Source organism: Schistocerca americana, chromosome X (assembly GCF_021461395.2).
Source record: "Schistocerca americana isolate TAMUIC-IGC-003095 chromosome X, iqSchAmer2.1, whole genome shotgun sequence".
Classification (NCBI taxonomy): domain Eukaryota; kingdom Metazoa; phylum Arthropoda; class Insecta; order Orthoptera; family Acrididae; genus Schistocerca; species Schistocerca americana.
This window is the reverse complement of record NC_060130.1, coordinates 313,915,310-313,930,454: the sequence shown is the minus strand read 5'-3', so window position 1 is coordinate 313,930,454 and position 15,145 is coordinate 313,915,310. Positions and strand designations below refer to the sequence as shown.

General features: G+C 40.2%; 1 protein-coding gene across 1 annotated transcript in view; it reads right to left on the bottom strand.

Annotated features, from left to right (window-relative positions):
* Positions 1 to 15,145, bottom strand: part of LOC124555988 (KICSTOR complex protein SZT2-like) — a 211,179-nt gene that overhangs the window by 59,839 nt on the left and 136,195 nt on the right. Inside the window, exon 15 of the mRNA XM_047130033.1 lies at positions 7,170 to 7,357. Within this exon, the coding sequence (XP_046985989.1) occupies positions 7,170 to 7,357 (188 nt within the window). The remainder of the gene's footprint in view (positions 1 to 7,169; positions 7,358 to 15,145) is intronic.

Sequence of the window (15,145 nt, the reverse complement as noted above, 5' to 3'; positions counted from 1 at the left end):
ACACATGATCAAACTCAGGGTTCAGACCGATGGGCAGCCTGGATAAGGCACCCACATTGGCACCCAGTGGAGTGAAAATGGATGCCATAGTGGTATTTAGAGATGTACATGGTGGCAGCCAGTCCAGGAATATTTTAAGGAATTGATTAAAAAATTTATTTCAAAGGCCCACAAGTTTTCTCCCAGAGTAACATATGTTGTATCTACGTGACACAAGTTGCCTGTCTTGCAAAACCGAGGCAGTTTCACGTGTGTGGATGCTGGAGTGTTTTGCAGTGTGGAACACAGTTGCCTCTCTCTCTTGTAATCCAGACCTCGAGCAGAACAGATGTCTTTTTGGAAGGCAGAGCCTCTGGCTCTGCTTTTCACAACCAGCCACCAACGTAAGTTAACATGAACCGCTTCCCCTTCCGTTGTCCATTTCAATTAATTGTTCTACCTCCTAGACTGGCCTAAACCTGGTAACTTCTGACCCTAGGTGCACCCCTTGTACACCGTACATTGAAATATATCCTCTTTATTGTACCTAATTTCCTGTTTTGTCATATAATGGCAGCCCTGGATACCCACTCTCAAATCCTGACCACTCGACCTCCTGCACACTGTCGTCACGAGGCATATGTAACAAACTTTTCCCCCCTTCCCCGCTCATTTGGGGGGCAATGGTTCAGTCCCGTGTCTGGCCATCCTGATTTAGGTTTTCCATGATTTCCCTAAATCGCTCCAGGCAAATGCCGAGACAGTTTCTGTGAAAGGGCACGGGCGACTTCCTTCCCCGTCCTTCCCTAATCTGATGAGACCGATGACCTCGTAGTTTGGTCTCTTCCCCCAGACGACCCAAATCCTGTTAATATTAGTAACCAGAAGTGGGATATACATTAAAATTGGTGCCAGAAGTGGAATCATATACATTAACAGAGATGAACAAGGCCCATCACTTTAAACTGTGGGCTGCCTTATTGGGGGTTCAGTCGGATGGACTCAATGACAAAACTGACAGCTTGTGCTCTATAATTGGTTGGAATTTGGTGCCATACAAGGCTACATGAAATTTGGTGAATGCATACACAAAGGCCAGAGTCTCCTCCTCGACCTGAGAGTAATGGATCTGTAGTAGATGGAGAGTTTTGGCTGCAAATGCCAGTGGCTGCTCGGAGCTGTCTGCATTCTTATGGGTGAGAACTGCCCCCACGCCATAATGGGATGCGCCCATAGTCAAAACCAACGTTTCGTTGGGATCTAAAGTAGATAGATATGGTGGTGACCTGAAGCATGGGAAAGGCTTTGTCGCACATCAGTCAAAGGAGAGGAGAAGGTAGATAGGGTGCGCAACAGTGGACGTACCGGAAATGGACCAATGGTAATGGGAAATTTTACTGAGGAAAGCCTGCAGTTCATGCAATGACAAGGGGGACAGCAGATCCGTAATGGCATTGACCAGACTCACCAGGTTTGGACACCCTGCCATGATTTGTGTGGCGCAGATACTCAAGAGAGTGTTGGAAAAATTTAGACTTCTGTAGACTGCAAGGCAGACCCAAAGCCTGAAGTTTGTCATAAAAGGCCTGGAAATTATGCAGGTGCTTGCTCCGAGTATGTCTGGTAATGGCAGTGTCATACAGGTGGCTGAAACGGTGTGGAATAGTGGACATGACGTGTTCTAAATAGCCTTGAAAAATTGCAGAGGCACTTGCCACACCAACCATTAACTATTGGTATTGACACTGGCTGACAGGTGTATTAAGAACAATGATACACTTGGACTCTTCATCCAGAAGTAACTGATGATACGCTTCGGAAAGACCACATCTGGAGAAGAACTGACCTGCTGCTAAGCATGTACACAGCTCTTCGGACACGGAAATGGTTGTGTGTCGACCGCTGACTGTGGATTTATGATGACCTTAAAATCACTGCAAAGTTGCAGTTTATCAGAGGGTTTCATCATGATAACAAAGGATGTGACCCATTCACTAGAGGAAATGGGAACCACAACCCCAAGAGATATGAGCCAGTCCACCTCCACCTTGACTTGCGAGTGGAGGGCTATTGGAATCTGCTGAGCATGAAAAAATCTAGGACAAGCTGACTACCTCAAGGTTATGTGAGCTTTAAAGTCTGTGGCACCCCTTAGGCCTTCTGCAAAGATATCCTGAAATTCAGAGCAAAGAGATTCCAATGACTGATAGGACATCGCCAGATACCAACTGTATGGAGTCCGTGACTGAAAAGCCAAAGACCTGAAAGATGTCAAACCCAAAAAGGTCTGCTGAAGTAGCATCGTGAACAACAACAAAGGTAACAGGCTGAGTTAATGATCAACAGGTAATGTCAGCTGCGAACCAACCAAGGAAGGGGATTTGGCGTTTACCATATCCTCATATGCGCCTGTTTACCAGTGACACTGGAGGAGAAGAGCCAAGTTCTGAATATGTTTGGGATTAAAGCAAGGAAATTGCTGCGTTGATGTCCACCTGTAGGTGCAGCTACCAGAGAGAACCAAATCCTCTATAAAAAGCTCCTTGGGCTCCTGACTGGGAACCAGCCCTGACAATGTCACTTCCTGGCTATCCATATCCACGTTCTCTGACTCTGTGTTCTGTCCCGTTTACTGGCAGACTACCGCAATGTGGCCTTTTTTCCAACACTTACGACAGATGGCCCAGTGCTGGGGTCACTCTGATCTATCATGCTGGGAGTAACAAAACAGACAAAATGGCAACAAGGAGCGGTGGATGGAACACTATTTACGTGCTACATAGAAGCCACCAGACTGGCTGGCTTGCACCTCTGCTACGTAATCCTCCCCAGATGCTGCAGACACAGCTGTGCTACTGCAATGCCGCACCAAGCTTCCAGTTGCCAACCAGTGGCACGTGAGATCTCATAGCAGCGGCATGTGAGATCTCCTATGATTGGGCAATGGGCAACACCTCACTGAGGGAAGGGTTTTCTAATTGGAGGGTTCATTGACAGACTTCCTTATCCGGGGCAGAACGGATGACATCGCGAACCGTGACGTCTGCATACAATTCTTTTGACTTGGATGTGACAAAATTGCACTTGTGACTAAGGCCGTGGAGGGTAGTGGCCTATGCATGATAAGACTGATGGTAATGTTTCTTGCATTAGCAAAATTCGACCCTAGCGATCACAACTTGCATGCAGCAGTGATGATAGGAAGACCACAACAAGCATAAATTGTCAGAAGACAATGAAGAAGGTTCCTGCTATGTGGTGAACTGCCACAACACCTAATAGATGGCAGGAGAATCCAATGACAAAAACAGTGCACGACATACCTCTGCGTCTGTAGTGTGGAAGGCACGGAAAAGTTGCCATAGGCGGTGTCCGTATGCTTCCCGACCTTCCACTGCCCTATCAAATGACAAATACAGAGAAGGAAACATAGCTGGAGCTGAAGGGGGAGAGAGCTACACAAGCAAAGCCTGTTGCAAGACCGTAAGAATTTCCACCTGTTGTTGCACCAATGTTTGAAGCAGGTCTTCCATGTTACAACAAATAAAATGTCACAATCAAATGCAAAAAGCAACCGCAGAACAGAACACGTAAAAAACAACCCTATCCATTGCCAACATGTTCTCACTACAAGAACACGTGGATAATAACAAATATGACACTTTATTACTTCAACAATGTTGGTACAGGAAAACACCTGCCACAGAGTACCGTCACTACTAGTCTGAGACACAAAGGCCGAATGTCAACATCTGACTGAGAGCGAGGGTGGCCTGACCCTACACTATAAGTCATTGGCCAGCAAGAAGAGTGCATTATGGAGAGGCTGCAAGTGCATCCAAGAGTGGAGGCCTATGTCGGTGATAGCATCTTGCGACTTCCGTAGCATGCCGTACAGCTGTGGGTACAGATTGCAGGTGTGGAATCTTACGCAGGTCACTACAATGTCCACCTCTAAAAGTGTTTCTGTGCATGCTCCCACTTCGTGGGAGTGGGTTGACGCTATCACACGGGCACAGGCAGACTGTGTGTGAAGAAAATCTACAACCAACGTATAAGCAAACTGTGATTAATCTTGCACTGAGAATGATCAATGATGCATCAGTGTCAGGAAAAGACTAAACTTAGCCCCTGCTCCAACGTCACTACCAACTGTCGACATCATAAGCAGTATGGAAGATGACACCCATGCTCTACCAGTTAATGAAGCCAAAGAAACACATCGTGAAACATGCAGTGTGCTCACCAGGGCTGTACCACCACAAAGCAACATTTCAAAGGCAGAAACAGTGAGTGGCTGTCAGTCAAGTGATGATCCAGAGTTGGTCATCTTACTTGCTGACAAAGGGAATGCTATAGTGCCGCTCCTGTGCTCACAATGTAAACAGAGAATTTATGGGCTTCTTGGCGATGAACCAACAGGAAAATGGGAGGAAATCTGACAAGTCACCTCCAGGGAAAAACCATCAAAGGTGCCAATACATGGCCAGCATTGTTCCAACTACGCGGCAAAAGATTCGCAGGGAAGCCCTTACGTATTTTCCGTACAGTCATAATCTCTCCCCATGGAATTTTCATATTTTTGGAGCCCTCAAGAAAGACATTCATGGCCGTTGATTTGTTTCAGTCAAAGAGGTGCATGCCTGGGTACAATCATAGCTCCACTGGCAACTACAAACATTTTTCCATGAAGGCATGGACCATCTTGTCTAACACTGGGGTAAATTTATTAACAGTTATGTTGATTACTTTTGAAATAATAAACAGTTTACTTACATCTTACCATCTGCCTCATTTTCATTTGATTACCCCTTACATTATCATCATTATTTTGCTAAGGACATCTATGACCACATTAAGTCTTATTACATCTGGCAGTGAACTTAGCTTTCTTTGAAGCCCAGATTTTCTTCATTCTTTGTGAGTGGGCCTGCTTTGGCATTTCTAAACCAGGTCATTGTGGTTTGGAGGTTTTGAGTCAAAAAAGGAGATCTTCTTGGTTAACCTGTTCCCATCCATTCATTTGAGCAATTTTCTCTACTTTATCATAGATGTCTTTGTTTGATCTTTTTTGGTGGATGCCACTCTTGTAATTGGAGCCCATGACTGTCCTAATGATTCTGCACTCTTTTCTCTCCAGTTCTTTGAGGAGGCCTTCATTTGTATTTAGAGATAAGATTTTGGCTGCACATGTAACAACTGAGTTAAGAACCATTTCAATGTAATGTATCCATGTGTTTTTGAAATGTATTTTTTGTTGTAGATCAAATGTGACATTTGGTAGGCTATTCCAAGTTTCCATATTCATTCCTTCAGTCCTTCCTTGTCCAGTCCATTTTTCATACTGATCTCATCTAGGTACTTGGATTATTCTACTCGGCTGTTGTCTCCACAATTGTCCAGATTTTAAAAGGGGGAGGAGCATCTTTGACATTAGCCATTACTTCTGTATTTTCAGATGATATCTGCAGACCAATTTGTTTGTCAGTTTCCTTTACCACTTCAATGTCAATCTTAGCAGTTTCTGTGTCATGTGACAGAATGGCTACATCATTGCAAAACCTAGACAGTCTACCATGATTCCTTTGGCTTTAGTCACTAGTATCATCACGTTGTCAGTTTCCTTCAATCATGTTTGCCAGGTCATAATGATATTTTAAAGAACACAGTTGAAAAGCACTGGAAACAGCCCACTGCCTTGTCTCACTCCTGTTTCACTCCCAAAGGCATCCTAGGAACTTTATCTTGGACCAAGAGCAAACATTGTCTGTAAGGGGAGCGACTGTTAAAACTAAGTTTTTGGAAACTGCCACAAGTGGCACTTTGTGCTTTTTATTGATCAGTTTTGCTCCTCAAGTGAACAAGTGCATCATCAGAATATACAGTTTAAAGCTGGCTGACAGCATTAAAGATTGTATTTAAAGTCAGCTGAGAGCTCTAAAGATTAACCTGGCTGTAACATAGTAGTTAAAGTTACATTTAAAGTACATTTAAAGTACAGTAAAAGAATGATGGTACTGACAGAACCAAAGATGAATTTCATCTTTGGCACTCTCATTGTCATCATTTACTACTGTACTTTAAACAAATGTTTAAGTACTATAGTACAGCCCGTTTAATCTTTAGAGCTGTCAGCCAAATTTAAAGGCAATCTGTAAAGCTGTCAGCCAGTTTTAAACTGTATATTCTGATGATGCTCTTGTTCATTTGAGCAAAACTTGTCAATAAAAAATACACAGTGCCACTTGTGGCTGCTTCCAAAAACTTACTTTATCTTGGAGTTTGTATCCATCAGGGTGGCTCTAATTAATACCAGCAGTGTAAGGTCAACAAATGAACCGACTTGTACTGCTTAGACCATAGAGTATAATATTCTGTGAAGATTTTGAGGTTATGGATCCGTCTGGCTGTATAACGACCTTTCTAGCTCTATTTGATGCTCAACTTTGGTTTCTAAGTTTCTAAAAACTCCAGAATGGCAAGTGAGAGAATTTTGTACGTTACCAGCAGCAGTGATATTCCTCTGTAGTAGTTGATGTTTTTCATGTTTCAGTGGATACTTAGGGGTTATTTTCCAGTATTCAGATAGGGTTTCCTGAATTCTTTTTTTTTTTAAATTAATTAATTAATTAATTCGCTGTTGCTAGATTTCAGCTGATCCTTCACGGCCGTACTTCCACAGTTCTGCAACTACTGAGACTTCTCAAGGCATTTTCTTGTTTTTTAAATGGTCAATGCGGCACCTGATTTTGTCTTTGTTAGGTGGTCTGCACTCTGGGCACCGGAGAATGGGTTTCTTGACCTTGATTAGACTTTTGGGTTTATCACAATTTAGTAAATTCTTAAAATAATCTGCTAGACTGTTATGATTTTATTCATTTGAAGTCGCCGATCATACAGTGGTTTCACTGAAAGCATAGTCATGGTGACCCATGAGTTTCCTTCAAAAGGTCCTGTAATACTTTCTGCTTTCATTTCTCATAAAGTTTTGGTCTATTTTATACAATAAGTAATTTTTCAAGATTCTCAGTTTCATATAAATTACATGAGTATATGACTCTTTGTTTTCTTTCTGACAAGGTAAATACAAGTATGTAAATTATACTACTTGGGTTTTGAAATGTATTTGAGTTCTCAAATATCTACAAGCACTTCTCTTAGTGTAACTACAAGTATGTTTTAATACTCACCTGATCAAAATTTTTTCAACCGGCTTACGTAGTAGGGAACAGCACTTTATTTCTGACCAAGTCCTAGCAACTGGCGAATGCTGTTGTAAATTCTGAGTCACAGAAACTTTTCTTGGCAGTACATCCTTAGTAGAAGGCCTCTGAGGAAATGTGAGATGAGCTACCTGGTCTCTCAGTTGACCTACAATCTAGAGTAAAAAGAAATTAAAACTATTACAATAATAGAAGAATTTACAAAACTTTAAAGAAACTACATCCATTAAAAAATTAAATATGGCAGAGTGTTCTTTTGTCATACTACGTGCCTCACCAACCTGAGTGTATTAGTTGTGAGCACTCATGTATCTTCATTATGAAATCAGGTATATACTACAAGAGAAACTAGCTACTCCCAATTATCTCTAAAACACACATATATTGTAAACAATTACTGCTTCAATTATTACAGATGCACAGTTCACTAAGTGACTTTTCACATTACTTAGACAACTCAAATTACCTGGTAAATGGAATATAATGCCATACTGGAGAACTAAACAAAACAACATGAATAATTTATTTCAGAATTCATAATTACTCTGATATGCCCTTAGAGAGTGCTTTCATATTCAAAAGAAATAACTTCTGTTCCCTCATATATGAAAACATCTTCCTCTTCATCTACACCTATCTCTATATCGACACACACACTCTGCAAGCCACTGTACAATGCATGGCGCAAGGTACCCAATATCAGTACTGGTCATTTCCTTTCCTGTTCCACTCACATATAGTGTGAGAAAAACAATGACTGTCCATGTGCCTCCTTATGAGCCCTAATTTCTTATATCGTATCTTTGTGGTCCTTATGTGAAATGTATGTTGGCAGAAGTAGAATTGTTCTGCATTCAGCTTCAAATGCTGTTTCTCTAAATTTTATCAACAGTGTTCCTTGAAAACAATATCACCTTCCCACCAGGGATTCCCATTTGAATTCCTGAAGCTTTTCCATAATACTTGCATGTTGTTCGAACCTACCAGTAACATATTTCGCAGCCTGCTTCTTAACTGTTTCAATGTCCTCCTTTAATCCAACCCAGTGTGGACCCCAAACACTCGAGCAGTACTCAAGAACAGGTTGCATTGGCATCCTATATGCAGTATCCTTTACAGATGAACCACACTTTTCTAAACTTCTCCTAATAAACCGAAGTCAATCATCCTCCTTCCCTACCACACTCCCCACATTCTCATTCTGTTTCATATCACTTTGCAACATTACACCTGGACATCTACATAACATGACGGTGTCAAGGGCACTTTGTTGTGAACAGCAGAGTAATCACATAGATGTAGATGTAGACACTATTAATGTTGTATCAAAGCATTATGGGTTTGTTTTTCTTCTTTATCTGCATTAACTTACATTTCTCTACATTTAGAACCGGTTGTCATTCATCACACCAACAACAAATTTTGTCTAAGTCATCTTGTACCCTCCCTACAGTCCCTTAACTTCGACATCTTCCTGTACACCACAGCATCAGCAGCAGAGAACCACATACTGCTGCCCACCCTGCCCGCCACATCATTTATGTACATAGAAAATTATAATGATCCTATTACACTTCCCTTGGCCACTCCTGATGATACCCTTGTCTTTGAAGAACACTTGCCACAAAGGACAACATACTAGGCTCTATTACTTAAGATGTCCTTGAGCCACTCACATATCTGGGAACCTATTGCATATGCTCTGTTAATAGTCTGCAGTGGGGCATTGTGGCAAATGCTTTTTGGAAATATAGAAACATGGAATCTGTCTGTTGCCCTTCATCCCTAATTTGCCGTGTATCATACGAAAAAATGGCAAGCTGAGTTTTGCATGAGCAATGCATTTTAAAACCGTGCTGATTCCTTGACAGAAACTTTTCGGTCTCGAGGAAATTTATTATACTCGAACTCCAAATATGTTCTATATTTCTGCAGTAAACCAATGTTAAGGACATTGTTCTGCAATTTTGTGGGTCCACTCTTTTACTCTTCATATATACAGGAGCCACCTGCGCTTTTTTCCAGTCACTTGGGACTTTTCTCCAGGTGAGAAATTTGCGATAAATGCAAGATAAGTATGGCGCCAATGCTGTAGGGTACTCTTTGCACAACTGAATTGAGATTCCAATTGCACCTTGGCGACTTTTGAGTTTTCAGTCTCTCAGTTGTTCTCTATGCCAGGGATGCTTATTATTATGTCGTCCATGCAGGGCTGTGTACTAGAATCAAATGACAGCACATTTGTACAATTCTCCTGCATAAACAATTTCTTACATGCAAAATTTAAAACTCTGGCTTTCAGTTTGCTATCTTCCCACTGCCACACCAGACTGGTCAATAACCAACTGGTTGAAAAACTTAGACCTGCTTAGCAATTTTAGATAGGACCAGAATTTTATCGGATTCTCAGCCAGATCTTTCGCTAAGGTGTGACAGTGGTAGTTGTTGTATACTTTGCACATGGATCTTTTCATTGACACACAAATCTTTAGTAACCTTTGCTTGTCATCATTTGTGCATTCTCTTTTGAACCGAGAGTGCAACAGCCTCTGTTTCCTCCACATCTTCTGAATTTCATAATTAAACCATGGTGGGTCTTTCCCATCCTTAACCCACTTACTAGGCACATACTTCTCCAGAGCATGATTTACAATCTGCTTAAACTTTGCACATAATTCCTCTATGTCCATCATACCGACACTAAACAATTACAATTCATTGTCTAGCCAGGAGAGGTCCCCAATGGTGTGATCGACTATTTGACACTATCTGCAAGTTGATGTTGGTTAAGATCGCAAGTATTACATGCTGCAGCTCTTCACCCTGATGGGGGTTAAAAAAGTTGTATTATTTGGTGTGCTTGGGTGGTGTAATAGATAGGATAATGGCTCCAAATACAGGAAGTTATGGGTTCAAATCTCATTAGGGGTTGTAAAATTTGTTTTTATTTTTAAATTTTTATCGAAATAGCTTTGATCATCATTTTATTCAACTAACTGATTTAAATGTAATTTTTAATTTCATTCTTTTGTCACATAATTTTAAACATATCAACTTCATCATTTGCTCTCATTTCTCTTCACATCATTATTTCTCCACTTGAAATCTTTGTTGATGTGTTTTTAATTAATTTGATTTATTAATTTTGATTTAATTTCTTTTGTTTTATCACCCTGTTTCTTTTTTTGTTTGTCTGTTTTTTTGTCCACATTATTGCCTTCATTATACGTATTTCTCCTTTTACTTGAATTTCATTTCACTTAGAAATCCATCTCTCATTTAAATTTTCATCTGTTACTTTGTCTATAGTGCAATAGGTATTTAGGTTATGTTTTAAATGCTTGTATGACAATTACCATGCAATAAATACTGCATATCTGGTAACAAATATACATTTTTCACCTGCACAGACATAAATAGATTATTTCATCTTTTGTTTTATAACTGATAGACCAGAATTTTCAAGTAATTTAATATTATAACAGATAAATATAATTAAATTTGTGTTCACACACATTCCAATTGGAAAATGAATAATATAAAGAAAAAATGAAACAAATTAAACAGTTCATACAGTGATTAAAATCACGTGACAAAGGAATAGAAATAAAAAATTATATTTGAACCAATTAAAAATAATTAACAAAGCAATTTTGATAAAGATTTAAAAGTAAAAAATAAAATTATGCACCGTATGAGATTCGGACCCAAACCTCCTGTATATGAAGCCGTTACCCTATCCATTACACCACGCAAGCATAAACAATGCAACTTCTTTTGTGGCACGAAATTCCGAATTATTTTTATTTTTCTATTTTTTATTTTTGTCCGTCATTTACTTGCAAATGAGAGCCCACCAGGGTGAATGGCTGCAGTGTGTGATACCTGGGATCTTAACTTTCATCACCATATAGATAATTTCAAAAAGTCGATCACACCGCTGGGACCCTCTCCTTGTAAGTGATATGCTAACTACTGATTATCTGCTCTTTCTAGCAGGGACTCTCTCCTAGAATTCTTCTCTGATTTATTAACATCTGCATACAATAGTTGCTATGATGACATCATGATCACTAATTCCCATCACTCTACTGATGTCATCGATAAGGTACAGTCTGTTTATAGCTACAATGTCCAAGATATTTTCATTGTGTGTGGGCTGCTGAACTAGCTGCTCACAACAGTTTTTGGATAATGTGTTCACAAGATTGTCTGCCTGTATCCTCTGCAATGAATCTATAAAAATCCCTGTCCATATTTAGTAGGTTCAAGTCACCTCCAACTGGTATTTCATGGTCTGGGTATTTATGCATTACTGACCATAGACTTTCTTTGAATGACTCTAGAACTGTCAAAGCGGAATGAGGTGGCTGGTAAAAACATCCAACAATTAACTTGGTTTCACCTAGACCTGTTATACATGACATCTACATCTACATCTACATCTACATCTACATGGTTACTCCGCAATTCACACTTAAGTGCCTGGCAGAGGGTTCATCGAACCATTTTCATACTACTTCTCTACCATTCCACTCTTGAATGGCGCGTGGTAAAAAAGAACACCCAAATCTTTCCGTTCAAGCTCTGATTTCTCTTATTTTATAATGATCATCATTTCTCCCTATGTAGGTGGGTGTCAGCAAATTATTTTCGCATTCGGAAGAGAAAGTTGGTGATTGAAATTTCATAAATAGATCTTGCTGCGAAAAAAATCGCCTTTGTTTCAGTGACTGCCACCCCAACTGGTGTATCATATCAGTGACACTCTCACCCGTATTGTGTGATAACATGAAACGGGCTGCCCTTCCTTGCACTTTTTCCATGTCCTCCATCAATCCTACCTGGTAAGGATCCCACACCACGCAGCAATATTCCAGCAGACGATGGACAACTGCAATGTAGGCTGCCTCTTTCATGGGTTTGTCGTATCTTCTAAGTGTTCTGCCAACAAAGTGCAGTCTTTGTTTCGCCTTCCCCCAAAATATTATCTATGTGGTCTTTTCAATTTAAGTTGCTCATAATTGTAACTGTGATTGTGGGGTACGGTGTCTTTATTTGCAGGAAATTTAAGGATATGAGCACCAGTCCAGTAGTATAATGAAACCTGCTACAGGGTTCAGTGAGGTAACTCCACTGTCATACACAATTTTGACTTCAATAGAGACAATATTTTTGCCAACTGCAAAGAATGCTCCCTCTCCTATGGTGGCAAATCTGTCTTCCTGATATACATTCCATGACTCACTATACGTCTCTTGAGCTTTCTACTTTGGGTTTCAGCCAGCTCTCGGTCCCAAGAATAATTTGAGCACAACTTTCCTGGAGAGAGGTATATTTGGGAACTTTGTTATTAATACTTTGACAATTTACTTATAAAATTTTTACAGTCGAAGTGCCTTTACTCTGAATATCGTCTCATTTCGCTATCTGCATATCGATTGCCGAGTGTTCATCAGAGTACCTCAAACTATCACCTATCCAGAAACTCCCATGCACACTCCACAAGTACTCTGCTTCCTTTGTGTAGTACACTCCTGACCCATCCAGGAGAGTCCTACAATTCCCCACCTGATAACGCAGGTCCAGAAATATGCAGCCAAGATGGTAACATAGTCGATGAGGCCTTTGGTCAAGACCTTCCACTCGGCTCAAAAAAGGACACCGATCAGCTCTGGGAACAATTGTGAACGCATGCATGGGACTAGCAGCCTTCACCACCTCCACTAGCTGCCTGCATGAACTGAGGATGGCTCAGAACCTATGCAACAGGTGTCATTGACACTGAGGGTGTGAGCCACAACTTGCTCCTGACAGACATACCAAGTGGATATGGATTTCTTTCCAGTCCTGAACACTTATCTTCCTAAAGGGCTCCACAACATACCTAACATTGGAGCTCCTGGTAACTAGCAAAACCCTTGTGAATGTAATGTCAGGCTCCACACTGACTGACTGAATTGCTGGACAAAACATGGCATTTTAACGCATTTGATTAGGACCAATTTCTCAGGACCAGACATACAGGACACTGCATCTTCAAAGTCATTATGCCACTAAGAGTTTCATGGATCATTGTTTCAAAAATGAACCCTCTAAGGACCTGTCATCCAGTAAAACTGTGATCACCGCAGTCAACAAAAAGAGACAGACATATACAATGACTGGGAGCAAAGCCAGAAAGCTCACACTGCAGCAATGGATGCAGTGCTGGACAATAGAAAACATGAAAGCATCCACAATTTACATGCAGTACCATTTCCTGTTTGAGTTCTGCTGCACACCACACTTCACAGAACACAGGGATTAGAATGTCTACAGGAAAAACAGAAAAATACTAGATGGATGGATGGATGAGTCATGATACATGTAGGCACATGCAGGAAGGGCAGTGGTTATAATGCTCCTTGTAAAATGAATATTTTGGTGTGACGAAACAAATTTCCTTACATTCATTTCGGCTCATAATCTTACCATCAGTTTTGTATGACCAAGGTTTGATTGCCATCAGTTAATTTGCAGTTTTAAAGGACTGTTTTCATAGCTCAGGCAGCGGCTCAACCACTTCATTATGAACAGCTTGTCAAATAATATCTGGAAATGCCTGTCTACCACGTAAAGGAAGAAATGTAACATAATAGTAAATTATTTAGCTTTTTAGTATTCATTAGTGTAAATAAATGTTTGTATGTTTAAGCAGAGAGCATAAGGTACTCATATTTGTAATGAACTGCTGTCTTAGTACCTTCCATCCCTTTCTCTTGTAGTATTTTATCCCCTACTGCAGCAGCATTTGCCCAACTAACTTGTAGAACTTTTTCCAGTTTGTTTAGTGTAGTAAATCTGAATTATATATAGCTTGATTCAATAAAATCAAACACTGAAAGTCACCTCTATTTCCTTTTGTTTACTGTTTTTAGTTAATTCTGACCAAGACAGAGAAGAGTGGGAGAAGCAAAAAATTTACGAGTTTTGCTTGTGGCAAGTGTTTCAGTGGGGAATGTAGAGTGGTGGTCGCTGGAGAACTTGTGGTGACCTGCTCTTGGTTTTGCAGTCTTGTAGCAGTAACAGGATAAGAGAAGAGCACAAAAAAGAATTTTTTCCTTCAAGCACAGTTGCAGAAAGCCAGGAAATAATTAGACAGGCTTAGGAGAGGTAGGTGGAGGTGGAATAAAACCAAGAGCTGGGCAATGGCAGCAGGTAGATCTGGCAGAAACAGCTTGCTATCAAGTAGCTTCATATTAAAAAAAAAATTAAAAATAAATAAATAAATAAAATTGACTTCATAAGCTGTCATTTTTAAAAATAAATAAATAAATAAAATTGACTTCATAAGCTGTCATAAGTGTAGGATAGCAAGAACTATAGTGGGTGAAATGTGCCAGAGACTTTGAATATAAGGAAAGAATTAAGATGGAGAAGAGAAGGGAGAAGAAAGTTCTGTTGCTTGGTAATAACTGTGATTGTTGGGTAGGATGTCTTTGTTTGCAGGAAGTTTAAGGATATGAGTACCAGTCCAGTAGTACATTGAAACCTGCTACAGGGTTCAGTGAGGTAATGCATAATATGCATTGGTACGCAAAACTTAAGAATGAAAATATCCTTTGCATGTTGTCTCACTGTCAGTTAACATAGCTGATGAAACATGGGCCATAAATAAAAGAACTGAAAGGTTCCTGGAAAAAAATTACACAATGATATGGACAGATATGGCACATTTATTCAAAGACAATAATTACACTTCAGTCACTGTGATCGGATGGTCCCCTGGGTATTACAAAAGGTGAGACATGGTTCTTAACAGGGTGCGAGATCACCATGGACAGCAATGCAGGCTCTGGAATGTGCACCCATGTTGGCCACAAACTTTTTTTCATTTTCATTTTCATTTTTTTATTCGGTTTCAAGCATAGTGCATTTCACCAGATACAATTGCTGCACAT